This window comes from Ailuropoda melanoleuca, chromosome 13 (genome assembly GCF_002007445.2).
Source record: "Ailuropoda melanoleuca isolate Jingjing chromosome 13, ASM200744v2, whole genome shotgun sequence".
In the NCBI taxonomy this organism is placed as follows: Eukaryota; Metazoa; Chordata; class Mammalia; order Carnivora; family Ursidae; genus Ailuropoda; species Ailuropoda melanoleuca.
Genome location: NC_048230.1, coordinates 37,639,354 through 37,660,104, shown reverse-complemented (window position 1 = coordinate 37,660,104; position 20,751 = coordinate 37,639,354). Strand labels below are relative to the sequence as shown.

Here is a 20,751-nt window from a genome sequence, read left to right as displayed (position 1 = left end):
TTTGTTCTTCAGGATCCCCTCCAGGGCCCCCCCAGTTCAGGTTTCATACACAGGAAGGACCCAGACTGGAGGCCAGCTGGTGCATTCACAAGGAGCTGCTGGTGTCCTTGGCTCCCACCTGGGGCCACCCCCATGATGCTTCTCGGTTGGGTGGCAGCATAGCAGGAAAGGGGCTCCCAGGGCGGAGGTGGGTGTGGCCACGATCCTCTCCCTCACCCATTTTGGTGATGTCTTACGTCATTGGCAATCAACGCCATCAGCACATTCTTCCAAGTTCTGCTGATCTGGAGCCTGACACCACAGCGATTCATTGGAGCCCCGAGGGCAGGCCCAGGCCTCCCGCGTTTGCTAATGCATGGCCAGGGCCGGGAGCTGTGGGCTTTAATTCAGCCCGGAGCTGATGCAAGTGATGAAGTGGAACAGGGGGTGCGGAGGGGACCGAGTCTGTCCATTGGGTCACCCCAGCTAGCTGATGTCTCACCGATGCAGGCCATCCAGTGGAGCCAGGGGACGAGGTGGGCGACACGTGTGGGCCCATGAAGAGCAGAGCCGAGTTAAGAAGGGACATACAGGAAGGGTGGAGAATCCACGGTCCAGTCCTTGTCGGGGGGGTGAGGGGCCCAGGAGCTCTCGGGGGGGTGTGGAGATCACCCAACGGGCCGGTGCTCTGCTGAGGACGGCCTGGCGGGATCCCGAGGGTGTGGCACCTGGTTGGGCTGGCAGCGCCATGCCAGAGCTAGGGCAGGGCAGGGGTCATGTGGCTTGCCAGGGATAGAAGAATGAGGTTTCTGTGCTGCTTATCAGGACGGTGGCTCCCGGACAGGATACGGAGGAGGCTTCCACAGCCCGCCTGGCGGAGGGCTACAGTCAGTGCTGCGTCACCGCGAGGACTTTGGACGGGGAGCCCCACCTCTGACTTACTGGTGACATGGGGCTGGCAAATCCAGAGTTAGGCTGGGGGGACAGCGTGCGCCAACCTGTGAACGTGGCGGGGCAGGCAATGGCCCGGGACAGTGAGCCTGCCGCAGAATGCTGTTTCCGCGGTCAGAAAGGGGTACGAGAACTGGTCAGACACTTTGCTCTTCTTCAAAGGAAACCTTGGATTCAGGGCTTTGCAAAAGGTCAAGAAAGCTGGTTGTATTCACTTATCCATTTGGGGGTGGGAGGGATACTGGAAAAGTGTGGGGAAAAAAGGATCACCCCTTTGAGGGTCTGTTTGAGAAGGCAGGGCAGGAGCCAATGAAATATTGGCAAATGGACCCTTAAGGTTCATTTCTTAAAAAGGAGTATATTTCAAATGCCCCCTGCTCCTGAAACGGGAGCTCCGGTTCAGTGTGGGCCATGACACTGATAGCAGAAGCTTCTAGAACAAGTTGCATTTCTGCCCAGGGCTGGTGGGAGCTTGCAGGGTCCTATAACTCGAGCAGGGCTGGACGGTATGATCCAAAGCTGGGTTTGGATTCCTAGACCTGGGACCCAAGAAGTGAGACTCTTGACCCTGTCTCGAGGCCGGCCCTTTTCACCCTCTGCAGACAGGAGGCAGTTTGTCCTTGAGCCTGACCAGTTCCCAGAGCCCAACCCTCTACGTCCTGCAGGAGCAGAGGAGAGAGGATCACGGTGAGCACCACAGGGGCCCAAAGAAGTGTGGTGCCAGGGCCAGACCCCCAGAGTCAGCGGGATGGCCAAGCCCGGGAGGTCAATGTGCCTGTTGGAGTCTGCTGAGTACTCCCTTGTCCCGTTTCTGAGCTTGCCTCTCAATAAAATGCCAGGTACCCATCTCCATGCCACAAGGGAATAAAGCCCAAACCGTACTGACCACCTCACCCGTGCTGGGAACGTTCCAGGCCTGAGGTCACTGGGTCACACAGCCGTGCGCAGTCCTTTGTGGGCGATGTTACCATCCCCATGCAAACCCAGCTGTGTTATTCGTAAGGATCTGAGATGTCCAATGGTAAATGATTTGCACAAGGTTATGCAGCTCAGTGGCAGAACCCGGATCATCTTCATGCCCAACCATCACGTTCTCTGCTTATGTGACGCTATAGAGATCAAGTGTCCCTGGGGACCAAGGACAGCATGAAGGGGTGGACGGTCTACGTCAGCCCCTTCCTCTCCGTGTGCCCTGCACTTGCACACAGGCCCTAAACTTTCTTCTTCCTGCACCTGCCACAGGTCTCACCAGGATCTCTCACACCCAAGGACGGCGTTGGGTCTAGGCCGGGGGTCCCAGGTGTGTGCAGGTGCTCCTTCATGTGCCTTCTTGCTCTTTCAGGAATTTAGCCATTGGAATCGGGATCCAGAATTTCCCGGAGGGCCTGGCTGTCAGCCTCCCCTTGCGAGGGGCTGGCTTCTCCCCCTGGAGAGCCTTCTGGTAAGTGCTCCAGAGTGTCTGCTGTCAGAGTCCGCGGTCGTGTCTGATGTAAAGCTCAGAGCAGCCCTTCGTATAGGCTTCTTTCTCCGAGAGCCACCTCTTCTGAACCGGAAGTGACCCTGGAGCTCCTGCTATAATGCCGACAATCTGTTTGAATCTTGCACCCCCAAGGGTGGAAGGAAGCTTAAGAAACTCATTCTTGACCTTCGACCTTTACATAAACTAGCCCCAATGGTCATGTTTCCTATTTCAAAATGCCTCCAGGTGTAGCCACGCCATGCCTGTTCAGTGTTGGGTTTTCTCCCCATCAGGTAGAAAGTAATCCATTGTCTACTGTCAATGTCACACACCTTTACGTAGGCCCATCTGACCACAGCCTGTCCCCAGGAGTCATTACATTGGCCCCAGTCAGAAACCTGGTCAACGTGAACGCCAGGGTTGTGTCAGTAGGGTCTGGGAGATGATGCCTCTTGCACTCCAGCTTCATGTTTTCATAGTCCCCATGGTCTTTCTAGTCTATTCCTTTGTGTTACTTTTTCAGTGACACGTAAGGTGAGTCCTCAGTTTTCAGAGGGGAGAACCATGGCCCAGAGAGTCAGACGACCTGCTCTCGGTGGTGACTTCAAGACTAGAAGTCTAATCTGTCCCTCAACTCAGGACTCCGAGCCCCAGAATACCTCTTTGTCAAAACAATCGCTGCTCTAGAATGTACGGTGAGGGCATTTTAAAAGACTGTTAATAACAACAATTTAAAAATGCCTTCCATTTTATGGGACCTTATGACTTACAAGTTCTTACACATACTTACATTATTTTCTTTTACCCTCTCGTCTCTTTTCCATTGTTGGAGTCTACAGAACAGAGGATGGAGTGAGGGCAGGGCAAATGGCCTTAGAGATTTGGTTCAAATGTGAGTTCCGGGAGCCCCAAAGCTGTGACTGGTGTCTCATATAGGAGGGGCACCATGGAGCGGGAGGCGAGGGAACAGGGGGCCTTGTGGTCAGCGTCTGGACCCCAAGATTAAACATTTTTTCTTCTCAGTCCAGTCTGGGCTTGACGCCAAACTCACTTTTTTTCCGAAGTGACAAGGCCAAGGCCAGGAATTTTATACATGCTACAGAATTGCAAAGTCTGCTGACCCATGCACACAGCATAAGTCTGGAAGCAGTGTGCCCTTAGAGAGTCCTGCAGTGTAGACAGTGTCTCCCCATGCCAACGGTCTACTCCTGGCCAGGGAGAAGTGGGAGAGTGGGGAGCTTCACAGCCCTGTCCTGTCACCGAGGAGGCCAGCTGGGCAGGGAAATGCCCCAGTGCACTTCTGGGTTTCTCTAGCCCCATTTTACAGATGGAGAGATTAAGGCTCACAGGCAGTATATCTTGCCCAATGCCCACACAAGAGATAATGGGAAAGATGTCCCAGCTCCCTTTGGTATTCAACGCAACAGCTGGCCGGGCTCAGCTGTGGGGAGAGGGTACTGGCTTCTCTCCTGCTCTCTGAATCCTCAGGGCTCATGCAGGCTGCTGTTTTCATCCGGGCTCCTGTGATTTCAAGCAACAGAGATCCACTCTCACTAGCGCAAATAAAGGGATTCTTTTTAAAAGAAGAAGTCTGACCTTAATCCAAGATGGGGGTAGTGGGGACCGGCCCTCAGTAGATATCTGGCCAGGTAGGTTCACCTCTTCGGCCAGGGGGTGTGGTTACAGCTGCTTTGGAAGGGGTGCAGTGGTGGCTTGAACCCCCAAACCTAGCAGGCACAGCCGTCCTTGGGAAATGTCCACACCACTCCTAATCAGTGTCCTGCCGGTCCGGAGACAATGTCGACGTCGGCTGGTGAACAGACAGAGGACATGTGGTGTATCTGTACAGCGGGATATTACTCATAAAAAGAATGAAGTGAACGCTGATATGTGTTATGACACGGGCACACCTTGAGAACATTATGCGCGATGCAATAAGCCAGCATTGCTTGAGTCCCTTTATATGAAATATCCAGAATAAACAAGTCCATAGAGACAAAAAAGCAGATCAGTGGTTGCCGGGAGCTGGGGGAGGGAGGGCTGGGGAGTGGCTGCGAATGGGTATGGGGTTTCCTTTTGTGGCAGTGAGAATGTTCTGGAACCAGGTCATGGTGATGGTTGCACAACCCTGTGACTATACTAAAACCACTGAACTGTACAGATGAAATGGGCGTGCACTATGGTATGTGAATTAGATCCCAATCATGCTGTTATGGCAAACAGACAATGCAGAAAACTTAAAACCCTACAGGACACCCGGGAGGGGGCACCTGCCGTGTCGAAGGTTGGGGAAGAAGGAGGTGGCTGCAGACGCAACGAAATCCTTTTGCACTGCCAGACGCAGCTACGATGCGGAATGAGGCATCTGTGTTCTGGGGCTAAGTCAGCAGTCTGAGCACGCTGGCGATGTGTCTGCCTGACCCTCCCCATGGTGGCACATGTCTCTGGTCTCTCCTTAGGTACGGGCAGCTGAGCGGCATGGTGGAGCCGCTGGCCGGGGTCTTTGGTGCCTTTGCCGTGGTGCTGGCTGAGCCCCTCCTGCCCTATGCCCTGGCCTTTGCTGCTGGCGCCATGGTCTATGTGGTCATGGACGACATCATCCCCGAGGCTCAGATCAGGTTGGAGAGCGAACCGTCCCTCATCTGCCCCTGGCCAGTTTCCCATTCCCAGGGCCTCAGCCTCCAGATCTTACCGTCCTTCATCTGTTACTCCTTTCTTTGCTCTTACCGCTTCCTGCCCCCTCCCAAGACCATCCCCCCCCTTTTCAGCTGTGCTCTCTGAAATGAAAGAGAGATGAGTAAGGGGTGGCGGGGGCGGGGGTGGGATTGGAGAGACGGACCAGTAACACTAGGAGTATATACACTCCACTAATCCAGATGGTTAGTTTCGCGTATGTCCCTTTCTCTCCCCACCCCTCTCTTTCTGGGTTTTTCTGAGGCTGGAATGAGGGGAGAGGTGAGCTCTGATAGCCAGAGCTATCCATCCATAGTCTCATTGTGTTGCTGTGGGCCAGGTGTCGGGGGGTAGGGGCTTGCTTTCTTTGTTTCACTTGGTTTTTATAGCAGAATGGTGTGGAGGCTAGTTTAAAAGATCAGACTCAATAATACCATCGAGAATTTAATTGCCACTCTGTAGTATTCAAGGATATTTTCCAGAGCCAGGAGAGGTATCTTTGGGCATGTTAATTCTGTATGCCTCAGTTTCCCCATGAGTAACACGGGAATAATCACAGCACCGATCTCATGTGACCATCCTCTTGGTTACATGAGTTAGTTTGCCTGGCATGTAGCGAGCCCCAAGAAATGTCACTTGTCAATATTGTTGTTATTAATCGTAGTGGTGTACTTCTATTGGAATTGGACCTTTCAGCTTGGATGGTGTCCCAGAGTGCAATAAGGTCTTCCTTCCCTTCCTTCCTAGCGGTAACGGGAAACTGGCGTCCTGGGCCTCCATTCTGGGATTTGTGGTGATGATGTCCCTCGATGTTGGCCTGGGCTAATGCGAGATGCTTCGGACCCCAGGAAAAGCAGCACCAGGAAACTGCAATGGTTGGCTTCAACGGGACCACAAGCCTCTTTTCTTTACATTAAAACACTTTTCCTTTCTCTCCTTTTCATCTCATTATCCTGATTGACTCTGATTATAGTAAGACAATTTTTACTCTTCTTTGGAGGGAGATCTTGGTTTTATTTAGAATGTCAAGGTGTCACGGAACTCCAGATTTTCCTTTGGCCACTAAATAGAATCTTTCTTCGGCGAGATTACCAAGGACACACAGATAGGGAAATCTCTGCTGTCATACATCCTCAGTCTCCCTCGCTGGGCTCAGTGGCAGCTTCTCAAGGTCACCACCTACAGGAGCAAGCTACCAAGAGAGAAGCCTCCTAAGCATTTTTGCCTCGTGACTCAGAGCCAAATGGCCAGGACATCTCTCGTCTGTCCCTCGTGATCGTTCACCATTGATCATCTACCCATGAGACCGGAACTGGAACGTCATGGACATAGCAGCCCACTCTCCAAGGTCCAGCCAGCCCAAGAGGAATATGCCTTCCTCTGTGTCCCCCAAGGGAGATGGTGTACAGGAGGGGACACAGACAAAGGGAAGTAAATCGGTCAGTCTTTCTCTTTCTTTCTTTTTTATTTTACTTTTTTTAAGGCAAAGATTGGCACTATTGATGTTAAGGGAATTAGGGAATTCAGACTGCTATGAACACAGGGTGTGAGTGCAGCTTTGATGAGAGACCTCTGCTTTCTATGGATTCCAGAGCAAGGGGGTTTGTCATGGTGTCCAAATCCCGTAGACATTTATTTTAATAAATGTATAGCCTTCCCTTTTTTCTAAGAGACTTGGGGACACCAGCGGACAGCTGGAACTCAAACTCTCGTGTGGTTATGGAGGGAGCCACTTAAGCTAACCTAAGTGAGAGAAAGACATTTGGAATCTGCACTAGGTCCTTCCCTGTTGACCAAGTGACTTGTAACCTTGGACCCTTAAGCTGTCGCAGGCTTTGCTCGAGTTTGGCCAGAAAGCTTAGGATGAAAAAGGAAGAAGGGGTAGGAAGAAAAAGAGAGATTTTTTACATTCTCCTTGTAAGGTAAATCTTAGCCAAGTCATCATCCTGAAATGACTCTAAACGGATGACTTGAACTAGACTAGAAGCCAGTCTGCTCCTTCCTACACGTAGTTTCTTGAGCAGGGGTGATAGAATTTGTCTGTTTCAAACAGAGCTAAGGCCTGCCGTCCTCATTGGTCAAAGTAGCATATGGGACCTTGAGTGGGCTCTGCCAGCAAGGCAGGCAGCCCAAGATGCAGGTGTTCAGGTGTTGTGTCTATCAGTGCCTGCCCTCTGAGTTTACATGTCGACTTGCTTCCAAGGGTGAATACCCTGCTCTGTGAAATCTCTAAGACCTCAAAGGCCAACCTTATGCTGGGTCTATGTATGTCCTTCTGGAGCACTGATGATCACAATGGAAGACACATTCAGAGATTTTGATTGGTTGAAATTAATTGGTTTGCTAGTTGGTGTATGTGTATTTTTATGTCTTTGTATGTAGTTCTACATAATGCAAACTTTCTGATGGACAAGACCTCATAACTGTGATTAATATCAATAAAGGGGATATTGTTGTGGATAAGCTGTGTCCAGTCCGTCTCCAAGCTGCTTCTTGCCAGGGTTGATAATGTAAGAGCTAACTAAAGTTAGTCCTAACATCATTCCTACCTCATATTAGTAGAAGCAAAGGCTTACACCAGTCCATGTGAACCATTTCCAAGTGGTGATGGAATTTTATGAGTGTGTAAGATGACCCATACATAATGGACAGCCTGGGTCACACATGACATTCAGTACTTTAGGGATAATCACCTGGTATCCTGTGCTTCTCATGCTAGCACAGCAACCCCAGGACCTCTGTAACAATTATATGTCAACAAATTCAGACTCATTTAGACTTATGTTCTTCCCTCCATTGTTGAGCATCCTAAAAATCTATTCCTACACATGGTTTCCCCCGATTTGTCAGTAAAATTAGAAAAATCCCAAAATTATGTTGGTTTCAAATCCTTATTCTTCCCGGTTTGAGTTTGCCATTGCCCTTCCTTTGGAGACATGCTGGGATATAACTGATCGTTTCTGGAGACAATACAGGGTAGTGCATGAGGAGAACTGGCTTTCTCTTGCAGGGTGACTCCTTCAGGCAAAGCAATTACAGTGTCTTCAAGAAGTGTTTCAGAAGGCTGGAGGAAGGGCAGTGTGTTTCAGCTGACAAAGGAGGCTCTTTGAGGATTTAGAATTCAGAAAATTCCAAGGTTTTCAAATCTTCCCATATATCTCTGTTTTGCTTTTCTGGGTCCCACTGCTTCCTGACCAATGATTTCTATGGAAAGGCCATAACTTTACCAGCACAGACATTCAGCCACTCATTGGGATCAAATTTTGCATTTGTTTTTCTACTTTTCTCAGCCTCATGGACACAAGAGGTAAGAGGATATTTAAGAACTATCATAAGAGATCTCGAGGTTTCAGTCTTTTCCTTGAGCTAATATTTCAGGACTGGAGCTTACAAGTGTATTTTCTCTAAGCTGCTAGCACTGCCTGACGTCCGGGACTGCTTCTCAGTCCTCATATCCTTGACTGTTTGATGGTGGCAACTTGTTCCCTCAAGGCTTTGTCTTTGATGGGCCCTTCATTCTAGGTGACTGTAAGTGAGAGATGGGGGTAGGTATTAGCCTCTGGATCTTCTCTGGGAACCTGTCAAAAACAGTCTCAGCCTGCTGTTCTGAGGGAAGGACCAAAAGGCCATTAGGTGAAGACTGTGGGTCGGACAGGGTGCTATGCACCCTCTCACCTCCTTTAAAGCTCAACTTCCATGTTATTATCGCCCCACTTTGCTGACAAGGAAGGTGAGGTCCAGGAAGCCCTACTATCGCCAAGGCGGTGATAGGCAGCGGCAAGATTGGTTCTGCTTTGCGCGGAGGAGGCAGAAAGTGACTTCCCAGACCCTACTCCCTAAAGCTTTCCAGGTACAACGTTCTACACCCCTCCACCGTCTAATACGTGGTTGAATCTGTGAAAGTTGGAAGCACCTGGGATCCCAGGGGGTCGTTCTTTTCCCGCCTGCCTTCTAAACTGAGGTATGATTTACATATAACAAAGGCACAGATCTTAAACGTATACAGTTCCACCAATTTTTACCTACGCGCCCCTGGTCCGAGCCCCGCGACAGGATCTTGGGAAGCCACAGGCATGGGTTCCCCAGCTCTCGGGTGCTCTCCACGCCCTGGCTACGTGCCCTGGTCAGCCGCCCGGCCCGCAGGTGCCTCCCGTCTGCCCGGCCAGATGAGGCTGGGCTGCCCGCGCGGGCGCAAGTTCTGGGGCGCGGCGGGCGCCGGGTCACTGGGAGCCTGCTGGGCCGGCCTTCCCCGGGTGCCTGGCGGGGCGGGGCCGCGGGGTTCGGGGCGGGGCCGAGGAGCGGGGGCGGGGTTCCGGGATGCGCTGGGACCCGCCCCTCTCGGCCGCCCCCCTGCAAGGAACTCGCGAAGCTTTCACCCCGCGAGGCTGCAGCGAGGCCCTTCCAGCTCCACCGAAGGGACCGCTGGCTTTCCGGGACTCCTTGCTGTCTGCAGGCTTGTCCCTTGCAGGGGTGGGCCCGGATTTGGGGGATCCGAAGTTTATACAATTTGACGAGCGCTCTTTGGGGAAAATAAAAAGGCACACACACAATTAGGCACCCGGGCTTTGGAAGGGGCACCTGAGAGCAGGGTCCCTGCGGTTCAGGCCTCACTGGCTGTAAGGTAAGGTCACCTCTCTAAGTACACGCCGAGCTGTAATGGACCCTGCCTGACAGCGCTAGGGGAGCTTAGAGGTTGCAGAACTTCGGAGTTTCATTGAGTTCACGTTGTGACTATCTTCCTGACACGGCCCAGCCCCTGCAGCTGTGGCGGGGTGCTCGTGTGTTCGCAGGCAGGAGGAATACTACTCAAAGTTGTGCTTCTCCGTCCTGGAGCCGAAGGAGCTTCATCGGGAGGGAGTGTTTCCCTCTTCCCGCAGGAAGCAGGAGGAAGGCTGGCCCAGGCTGCAGTGAGCATAGGGGGAGACAGCAACCCTAAGCCTTCCTTTGGAGGCTCCACTCAACCCTCTTCCTTTCTAGTTCTTCTCTTGACAGTGCCTGGGCTTTGCCAGCAACTTGGTAACAAAGGGGCCCTGAGTGGCCACCGTCTGTCCCCAAGAACTGTCACTGAGATCTATGCAGTTTCTGATGGGGCTGCTCACTCAGCCTCAGGAACCCCCGGCGTCCTTAGGGCATCTGGCTGGGCCCTCTGTTCCAAGACATGGAAGACGTAAGTGGATGGATGAGGGAAAAGAGCAGCTGGATTATGTGGGCCCAGGGAAAGGCCTAGGATTCTTTTGGCACAGGGTAAACTTTGGGACCTGTATCCCAGCACGCCTTGATTCTCCCCCCAGATTAAAAGATCAGGCCGGAAATTGTGTGGCATCTCCTCTGATGTCGTCGCCACTTTCTGGCGAACTACGAGCCGCAGTGCTAACAAGTCTTTTAGTGGCCTCGCTGGCTAGCATGGAGGGCGATGGGTCTAGTGTGTTTGCAGTTGGTGAGGACCCAGGTCTGGGGTCTAAGGCCAGGCTTAACTCCCTTCACTGATGGCAAGCCGTGACCTCCAAGCAGTCCAGGATGTGTCATGGATGAAGGAAAAGGTAGGACAAGCCTGGGGGGGGGGGCATGCTGAGCGAGGGGAGCCCCTTGGGCATAGCTTGGTTCACTTTCTCGGTGTGCAGTAAGGGTGTTGGAGGTGTACCCCCTTCTCGGACCTGGCCTGTCAGCGTTAGCGTTGGATATGCACTTGGGTCTGCAGTCCACACTGGTCACTACCACACCGTGGAGGGTGTCCCATCGCAAAGAACAGTCTGCTGTTTTAAGATTAGTACTTACATTTCTGTTTCATCAGAGTTTCTCTTGAACAGAGGCCTGCTCCCTTTCTGCTGTTGCAGTGAAAATGCTGATCAAACTTACTATGTGAAATTATGAGGAATATAAAATTGGTCGTTTACTAACAAGCCTATAACATAGGTTAAAAAGAGAAAAGACGGCTCTTAAATAAATGGTTCATGAATGTATAGATTTCTTCCTCGTGGGCATTGGTCATATTTAGTAACTTGGTGGGAGATGGTCACTGTATTCGTTCTCCAGTGTTGTATAACTACCACCAGCTGTGTGGCTTAAAGCAACACACATTATTGTATCAATTTCTCTGGGTCAGGGGTCTGGACACGGTTTATCTGGATCCTCTGCTCAGGGTCTCACAAGGCTGTAGTCAAAGTGTTGGCTGGGCTGTATTTTCTGGGGGCTCAACTGGGGAAGAGTCCACTTCCAAGCACATGCGTGTGGTTGGCTGAATTCAGTGGTTGGCAGTTGTAGGACTGGGGGCCCAGCTCCTTGCTGATTGTTGGCTGTGGGCTTTCCTTAGCTCTGAGGGGCCTCCTGCAGTTCCTAGAGGCCGCTCACAGTTTCTTGGCCTACGGGCTTTCCCAACATGGCTGCTTCCTTCATCAAACCGGCCTCTGTGGGAGTGTGCTAGCAAGAGGGAGTCTAATATCATGTAGCAGAATCACAGGAGTGACGTCCTATCACCTTTGCCATGTTCTCTGGGCTCATAAACCCAGGTCACACGAGTTGATTTCATAGGTTCACGGTCGTCCTTTTCATCAATCAGGCTAAGCATGGTGCAGTAGACCTCGTGGGTAGGATATGACTTTATTCTCTCTCACACGTCCACTTCCGAGTGGTGCAGTGAAAACCTGGAAGGGTTGAATGAGTGAGGGGGGGAGGGAGACTGGAGTCAAGGGTGCCCACCTGGAGAGATGGACTGTGCCCTGTGAGCCCTGGGGATCCTGGTCCTTCTGCCCTTCTTGGAGGGATGTCTGTGGGCTGATCCCCCTGAACTGTGGGTCAGAGCTGTGACCAACTCTTGACTTCTTTACACGGCCCAGCAGCAGGAACTGGGGGTGCTGAATGCTTGGGGAGGATCACCTGCAAGTCTAATCCCTCCTACCCCATCTTCTGTCATTAGCAGAGCAGAGCTGAGTAGACATGCTTCAGAGTCCAGTGACAGTTTCCCTGCAGACATGGAAAGAGGCAAAGATGCCTGGATGTTGGTCACTCTCTTTAGTTTGTTCTAGAAGCTTTTACAGATCAGCTCCTGTTACATATTTCATGGCAGTGGTCACCCATGTCTGAGCCATTGGCTGTACTTTGCAGGCAAGAGGGAAGGAAGGGACATACAAAGACAACGAAGACCAAACACCAGTCTACTACCAGACCTATGAGAGCGTAGAGACCTAGCAACCTCCCAGGGATTTTTTAATGTATATCTCTGTGCATTCACACCTTGTGTAAATAGACTTATATAACAGCAGCAACAACAACAAAAACCTTGGAGATCAGAATCAAGCCTTAACTTTCTTTCTTTGGAACCCAGACTTTAATGTCAGGGAGATGTGAGATGCGTAGACTTCTGGGTCATCTGGGAGAGCTTAAAGTGGACCACGCTCTGGAAACTTGAAGCGTTCATGAACCTATACTGTCCTCCTTCCTCGAGCTGTTTCTTTACCCAATAGGTTATGCATCTTTAGGAGGAGGGGTGAGGTAGGCGTGTGTGTTTGTTTAATGTAGAATTCTTGGCAAATGTAAATTTCTTGGCAAACCTATCAGTTTGGCAGGTGCTGAAAGGTTCTTTTTCCAAACCAGGAAAACTCTGTTGCCAGTTTCCCTTCATCATCTTCACAGCCCCACCAGGCAGAGCGCCCACATCTCCTAGCCCTCCGTAGACCCAGGCACAAGCCACAGTGACAGTCTCTGGGTGGATGACGCAGCCATCAAGGCTCAAGCTTTTCCTCAATGGTCTCTGTCATTCTGAACATGCGTTGCCCAGCTGTGAAAGACAAGGGTGAAGACGGGTGGGTCGTTTAACCTCATCGTAGGGTTGGGGTTGTGGTAGGGTTGGGATAGAGGAGGCAGGGTAAAGAGGAAGGAGAGAGGGACCTTAAGAGGGATCCAGACTGGGGCCATTGGCACCGTCTTCACCACTGGGGAAATGTGCTACCGCAGCCCTGGACGGCCAGATGTCATGGCTGCGGGCAAAGGCAGGATTCTTGAAGGCAGCTCCTCGAGAATTCACAGCACTGACTGCATGTCCGGAGAAGATGACGATGCTGATAGCCTGGCACATCGTGCTCAGCCTTGGCGGGGGAGCTCCAAGCAGGGCTTTGTGGTTTGGAAAAGCACAGCAAACAAGTAGGGCACAGGGCCACCTCGGCAATACCACCTTCTGTGCCCAGGGCTGCCACCGCCACCCACACACCAGCTCCTCCCACTGAGACCCACTTTCATTTCCTCCCCACTTTCATTGATGGGGGAGGCGGGTCCCACCTGTTTGGTCCCTGGGGCTGTTATCCATAAGCACCCCATACCTTGCTTTTTCTGGGTCATGGACTTGCTGTGTTGCCAGGGCCCCGTGAGTTGGTTAGAGATTTTGTTGGCAGGTGTAAGGAGTAATCGAGCCAGCCCAGGGGATGATATGTCTGCATAAGTAAAGGAGGGTAGGATCTTGCCAATCAGGAGAGATATAGCACCGATGCATTTGGATGTGACTGTGACAATTCAGGGAGTGGACGGGTGATTTTTGATATTCCTTCTAATCTTAATCTCCACCAGCACAATCCACTAAGAACAAAAATAGCAAGAGGAAAAGATTCAGTGGGCAACGTCAGCTTGGGGGAGCACCAGCTGAAAATGGAACTCTTGCAAACAGCCTGCAGAAATGATAACAGTGTCCTTCAGGCCATGTGAGATGCTTGACCGAGGGGGGCTAGGTGGTTAGCCGGGGTTATGCCCGGCAATCTGCCTTTTCTCCTGCTCATAAGTCTTTGTGACAGCTTCCTTCTGAACCATGCCCACGGCTTGGACCAAATGTGTCCCGTGTTTGGGAACGGTCTCAGTCCATCTGATCTCTGCTGTGACAAAGTCTGGTGCTACAGTGGAAGTATTTGGGGAGTAAATGTCACCAGATGCTGCCCTGTCCCACCGAAAATGACGAGCGGTTTACTGTCCACCCCTGCAGTAGCTGACTCCCCTTCCTGCTGCTAGCTGGTTACAGCAACAACGACAACAACAGCAAGTCTCCTTTAGCCGCTATAATTTCAAAGCAAGGCCAGATCTGATCATATGCTTTACAATGCATATGGAAGTCTTATGTTGGCAGATTTAGTCTTTCCTCTGTGTTTTTCATCTTTAAAAGTTGTTTCTGTTCAGGGGCGCCTGGGTGGCACAGCGGTTAAGCATCTGCCTTCGGCTCAGGGCGCGATCCCGGCGTTATGAGATCGAGCCCCACGTCAGGCTCCTCCGCTATGAGCCTGCTTCTTCCTCTCCCACTCCCCCTGCTTGTGTTCCCTCTCTCGCTGGCTGTCTCTATCTCTGTCAAATAAATAAATAAAATCTTTAAAAATAAATAAATAAAAGTTGTTTCTGTTCAAATTTTATTATGGAGAATTTTGAACCTGCGCCTAAAGTAAACGGAATGGTGTCATGAACCCCCTTGTATCCATCAGTCAGTTCCAGCAGCCCCCAACCTGTCGGGCCCCCCCTTACCTCCCTCTTCCTCATTATTTTGAAAAAAAAAAGGAAGAAAGCAAGAAAGAAAGGGAAAGAAAGAAGGAATGGGGGAGGGGAGGGAAAGGAAAGGAAGGGAATCCTAGACATTTGTGTCATTTTGTTCATAAACAGGTCAGTATGTATCTCAAAAAAGGAAAGGATTTATTTTTTACATGACCCTGATACCATTATCATACCCCTCCCCAAAGTGACATTATATAATTTGTTTTAAATACTTCATATACCTTATTCCCTCCCTTTAAGTTGAGTGGTGGCCTTTGGCCAAAAACAATAAAATCTTGCCTGATATTATTTAGCTCACATATCCTATATTTCTAAAGGAATTGGTGCTTTTCTCAAAACTCATTCATTGGCTCATTTCCTTTCCCTAAATAAGCCTGTGGGGGTAAGCATGAGGAATGAGACCCAGGGAGCGTGGCTTGCAATCAGCACTAATCCTAACCTTGAACTCGCCTTGCCCCCATGGCCGAGGCAGCTTGTGCCAATGACCCCACCCAGAGGGACAGCGAGTTTGAACACACCCTCCTTGCTTGTCCCTCCCTCTGTGCTGAGTGCCAGAGCCCAGCTAGGAGTCTGCAATGGGACGGTTGTTGGCCGGAGGAAAAGGCTTGTATATTCCTGGCCACGTGGCTAGCCAGCATGGGGATGGACAGTGGGAAGGGAGGGGGGCATCGGACAGAACAAGAGCCAAGAATGATTTGCAGCCCTTGTCGAGAAACACACACACTAACGTGGACAGCGGCAGCACTGGCTCTCTCCGGGCTCTCTTGGACCACAAAATCCCCCAGCTTCTGTGGAGCCTGCCACCTCTCTGGCTGCAAAGGACGGTGACCCACCTTTCTGGTTGGTGTTGCATTTGTAGGGAATCTCATTTGGAAATCTGTCCTTCCATGTTCCCTCTTCCCAGATAGGGTTGTTGGTTTTTTGGTTTTGTTTTGTTTTGTTTATTTTTTTTCTAAAGATTTTATTTATTCGACAGAGATAGAGACAGCCAGCGAGAGAGGGAACACAAGCAGGGGGAGTAGGAGAGGAAGAAGCAGGCTCATAGCGGAGGAGCCTGACGTGGGGCTCGATCTCATAACGCCGGGATCACGCCCTGAGCCCAAGGCAGATGCTTAACCGCTGTGCCACCCAGGTGCCCCTGTTTTGTTTTTTTAATTGCCAGGCCCGTGAGCTCATCATGTATCATGTTTGTTACCATAGCTAGAAGAGCCCTCGGCCTGCCTGGAAAAATGATTTTTTCTTACTGCAGCTCTCGTGGGGCTGGTTTTGAGAAAGGATGTGTCAGAGTTTCAAGGGCACCTTCTCTGGCCCTGGTTGGCTTCTGGGGATGACAGCCTAGCCGCTCCCCTGCTTAGCCCCCCACACACACACACCCAGGTCCCCACCCAGGGCTTTTAGGTTGACTGACACTTTGCGTGTCAGTGAGAGCTGCCTGCTACAAGCCTGGGGCTCTGCTGGAGAATGTGGATCATAACTTGCATTGTGTTCATCGAGGGCCCTGACAAGTGCTGATGGATTTGGCTTCCTTGCGAAGCCTGAGCTCTGGGCGGGGACAAAGGGGAGCATTGTGTGGCAGGGCAGGCCTCTGCGTGTGAGCACACTCATTTGCCTGACGGTGGAGACAGGTGCATCACACGCTCAGCGTGCCGGAGCGACGCTGGGTGATTAAGATCTTGGCTGTGTTCCCCAGGGCCAGGCGTAGAGAAGCAGATGTGCAGAGAGGAACGGCTGTGGTCACTGTCCTCTCCCTGGAAATCGGCCCCTGGCTTTTCTTCGCCGGGCTTGCTCTTCTGAGCTCTGCTTCTAAACATGGCATCTTGCGGGGATGGGAAAGCTCTGGATCCTGTCCTGACTCCCTGACCTTTCCAGCTCGAGGGGGAGCAGTAGGGCGCTGGGCATCGTCGAGGGGGAGGCACCCTGAAACCTTCTGGGTCGTTGCCATAAATGCGTAAAACCATTTTTGTCATTTTAAAAATTAAAATGTTAGTTTACTAAGTACCAGGTAAGTAACGCTTAATCAATCGAACAGCGTGATGACTTTGGTAACGAGTCAGTCCTGCTCTGCCCTTTTCTTCCTCAACGGTAAAGCTACCCCCGCGAACACCTTTCAATTCCAATTATATGTTTCTTTTGATATTTACCTCTGATTTCCCAATGCCATGCTTGTCCTGGCGTTTCTCCCAATTTTGGTTTCAGATACTATCTACTGACTTCTTACCTTGCAAAGTCAAAGTTCCCTTAGCCTTACGTCTGGGTTCACGGCTAAAAACCTAAAAACCTCCCTGCAGTGTCTTAACCAAATGAGATGTTTCTCTCCTGTAACTGGAAGTGTGCTGGGGGCTCAGCCTGGGACCGGAGCAGGGGTCCTGCGGTATCCCTGGGACCCTGCCTCCCCCTGCCACTCCACGCTGGAATCCTCAGCACCTGCCTGCCTGACAGCCACCCTTCTTCTAGACAAAGTGACCCCGATTCTGTACAAAGCTGCAGCATGCCTAGTATCGTAGGCAACGATGTCTGCGTTCTAGGGGCCCCAGAACCTGTGAGTGTCTTCTGTGACAGGCCTGAGAGGCAAGGTTGCCAGCAGGATGAAGGTTGCTAGTCTGCTGACCTTGAGATGCAGAGATCACCTTGGATTATCAGGACGGGCCCAGGGCCATCACAAGGGTGTGCATCGGTGGAGGACGGAGGGGAGGACACTGGAGGGATGTGTTGAGAAAGACTCGCCTGGTCATCGCATGCTTTCATGGGTGGAAGGGACCGTGAGCTGAGGACTACAGGTGGCCGACAGAAGCTGGAGGGGCAGGCAGGTGGATTGTCTCCTGGAGACTCTAGAAGGAAGTTGGCCTTGCTGCCGTTACATAGTTAGGCGCTAGTCCGATTTCTGGTCTTTCGGACGTGATCTCTCTCCCTCTTTTCTTCCCCTCCTACCTCCTTCCTCGGAAGGTCTCCTTTTCATTCCTAATGAGATATGGTGTGAATCTGGCTTCATTCGTCACATTGGGCCCTTGACATGAAACTTTCAACCCTGGAAACATGGGTTTGCATTTTCTTAAATTATTTGTCTCGCAGTTTCTTCCCCTCAGCTTATTCTGCTTCTCTCTTGGAATTGCTGTTTGGTGGATCTTGAGACTCCTGACTCGACCCTCTTGGTTATCACCCCTCTTGTTTTCACCATGTCCTTCTCTGCCTCTGCCTCTCCACATTATCTTCCAATTCTGCCACTTTCTTTAAATTTCTGAAGTCATGTTTTTCATTTCCGAGAGCTCAGATTGCCATGATAAGCCTTCTTGTGGCCTCCTCTTCTCACTTCTCGGATGCAGTACTTTCTTCTGTCCCTCCCAGGGTGATAATGGAAGGAGTTAGTAGGTTTTATTATGTTTTTGTTTTCTTCTGCTCCCTGCCGTGGTTTCCCCTGGGTTTCTTTCTTCTGCCCCTACCCCATTTTGTTGTTTGGTCTCTGTCCTACTTGGGACTTTGCCCCAATGTCTGGTGATGCCGCATGGGAAGCTTGGACATAGGGTTGGAGGCAGATGGCGCCAGACGGCGGGTCCGCCACACTGGAGGGCATTTGGGCAGAGACTAGACTTTTCACTGTGAAACTTCGATTGTCACAATCTGTAGGTCTTTTCTCTTGGAATGATCGATGTTATCATAGAGGAATCTGGATTCTTCTTGTCAAGGGGGTTGTCCATTGGTTGCTAAAGTTCAGAGCACTAGGTCGAGGGACCCAAAGCCATTCCTTTGACATCCTTGCCTCTGCTCCCTTCTTTGCCCTGCTTCTGCAGTGCTCACATCTGGACTCTCTGGGTCAGTTTCTCTAGAAACTAAATTGTCAGTCTCCCGGGGGGAAGGAGGGGATGTTGGTCGGCTGCACGGGGTGGGGGTATGCGGGGACCTGGGTGCTCCGCCACACTTTTACAGACCTCCAAGGAATCTGCTGGTCCCTTCCCACCCCACACCCTGCCTTCGGAGGTGACCAGAGCCTCCAGTTCCTTTGTCTTTCTGGTGTTCCCAGGTGCAGGTCAGCTGCCTTGTGTGGCCTCCTTCTCTGCAGACAGGTGGACTTCAGCTTTCTTTGCGCAATTTCATCAGTTGTTGACTTTCAGAATTGCTTTATGTCCTCTCCTCTCTCGTTCTCTTTGCCCTTCTGACTTTTTTTTCACCTTGTAAATACACTTGCTATCATTTCAGTGGTTTCGGGAAGGAGTGGAAGGAATCACACATGCTCGGTCTACCATGTTTTACTGAAAGTCTTTTTTTTTTTCCTTTTTTTTCCCTTTTTTTTTCCTTTTTTTCCTTCCTACCATGTTTTACTGAAAGATCTTTTTTTTTTTTCCTTTCCTTATCCCAGTACCATACCCCAGTAACCTGGTGCAACAGATCTCTACACATCACTGGTAGGAACTGAAACCCAGAAATATTAAGAGCAGCCAATGACACAGCCAGTATTTGGTTGGTCAGTTTGGGCTCACAGCTATTAATGAATTGCATAGGATATGCTGGACGCTGGAGATGTAAACGTAAGACAAAGTTGCTGTTCTTAGGCGGAAAGCAGGAAGTGAGAATTATTGAGTACTTACTGGGGATTCATGAATTATCTTGTGTATTCCTCAAATCAGGCTTTCAGAGAGCTTAGGTAAAGTTTACAGAGATAAGATAAGCTGCCTGGGTTTCCCTCCTGAAAGTGACTGTGGCCTGGAATCTAAGCCCAGGTCTCTGTGACTCCATAGGCAATGTTCACTGCTCTGACCTATTCTGCCCTTATTGTTTTGGATTTTTCCAGACCTGACAGCTCATGACTCTGCTCTCAGAATCATATCTTAACATTCAGTGATCTGTTTTTCTGCTCTGCCATTCTCAGCTTGTTTTTGTTTTTGTCTTCATGTTTGCAACTCAGTGTCACAAAATGGCTGCTGCAGCTCCACGAATCACATCTGTATCTGTTGTGGGTTGAATAGCATTCCCCCCAAATTCACGTCCACCCAGAACCATAGTATGTGACCTTTTTGGCTATTTGCAGTTATAACTGAGGTAAGGATCAAGATGAGATTATGTTGACTGAGAGTGGGCTCTAAATCCATAAGCAGCAGAAAGGAGGACACAGAGCTGGAATAAGGCCATGTGAAGACAGAGGCAGAAATTGGAGTGATGCTGCCACAAGCCAGGGAATGTCGGGGGCCACCAGAAGCTGGACATGGCAAGGAAGGATTCTCCCCTAGAGCTTTTGGAAGGAATGTGTCCCTGCCGACACCTTGAGTTTGACCTTCTGGCTTCTGGACTGTGAGAGAAGAAGTGTCTGTTGTTTTAAGCTGCCGAGTTTGTGGTCATTTTTTTTGTGGCAGCCCTTGGAAACGAATACACTATCCAAGGCTGGAAGAAGAGAGGGGAGGCCAGCGCCAGCAGCATCCCTCCCGTTTGTTAGGAAAGCCTAGGATTTCCTAAAAGCAGTCTCCCTGTAACATCTTGGTCAGAAATACGTAAAATGGCCAGTCTTGGCCACAAGAAAGTCTAGAAAAACAAGAGTAGAGTTTCCTCGAATTTTTCCAAATATGGCGGTTCTGAGTTTTGATGACTTTCTGTGCTCTTGTACGAAAACAACCAGGACACACCAAGGAGTCAGCATATCGCTTCCCCAGAGCCAGGTGCCTAAGGAATATCTTCTCTCTGCAGCCCCTTTTCCTACCATCTCCTTTCTCCTTGTTTTCTCCTGTTTCTCTAGCAGCGTCCATCCTGTATGTAGCTCAGAGGAGTGCCTCGAATGTTAACTAAGATCATATGCGGTGACCTTGCCCTGCATATCCTTTGTGCTTGATAAAGGTCCGGGGAAAGGAGGCTTATGCAGGTGAGATTAGATGTAAAAAATGAAAGTGGAAAAGGACTTGGTGAATGCTGAGAAAGGAGCAGGCTTGGAGGTGTGTAAGAATCGAATGAGGCACCATGTGCCTTCGATTAGTAAATGCTGTGCTCCTGGAGGCCGGGTCATGATCTGGACCAATGCTCTCACACTTGAATGGGCATTTAAAAATCACCCATAGATTTGCCAAATGCAGATTCTCAGGTTCCTGTGCCCCCCCCTTGCTCATTGGATGGGTCTGGAACAGGGCCTGGGATTCTATTTTTAATAAGCCCCACCCAGGTGGTCCAGCCTCTTCCCATCAGCGACCGGATCCCTG

General features: G+C 50.7%; 1 protein-coding gene across 6 annotated transcripts in view; it reads left to right on the top strand.

The window, feature by feature from the left end:
- Positions 1-20,751, top strand: part of SLC39A11 (solute carrier family 39 member 11) — a 590,263-nt gene that overhangs the window by 335,714 nt on the left and 233,798 nt on the right. For 2 of the 6 annotated variants that reach the window (XM_034641030.1, XM_034641029.1), the window contains exons 8-10: positions 2,273-2,371; positions 4,849-5,007; positions 5,810-7,525. The exons of 3 other annotated variants lie outside the window; for them this stretch is intronic. In XM_034641030.1, coding sequence (XP_034496921.1) covers positions 2,273-2,371; positions 4,849-5,007; positions 5,810-5,888 — 337 coding nt within the window. In that variant the 3' untranslated portion in view covers positions 5,889-7,525. Of the gene's footprint in view, positions 1-2,272; positions 2,372-4,848; positions 5,008-5,809; positions 7,526-20,751 lie in introns of those variants that run through there. One more of the 6 variants, XM_034641033.1, reaches the window with a different exon arrangement.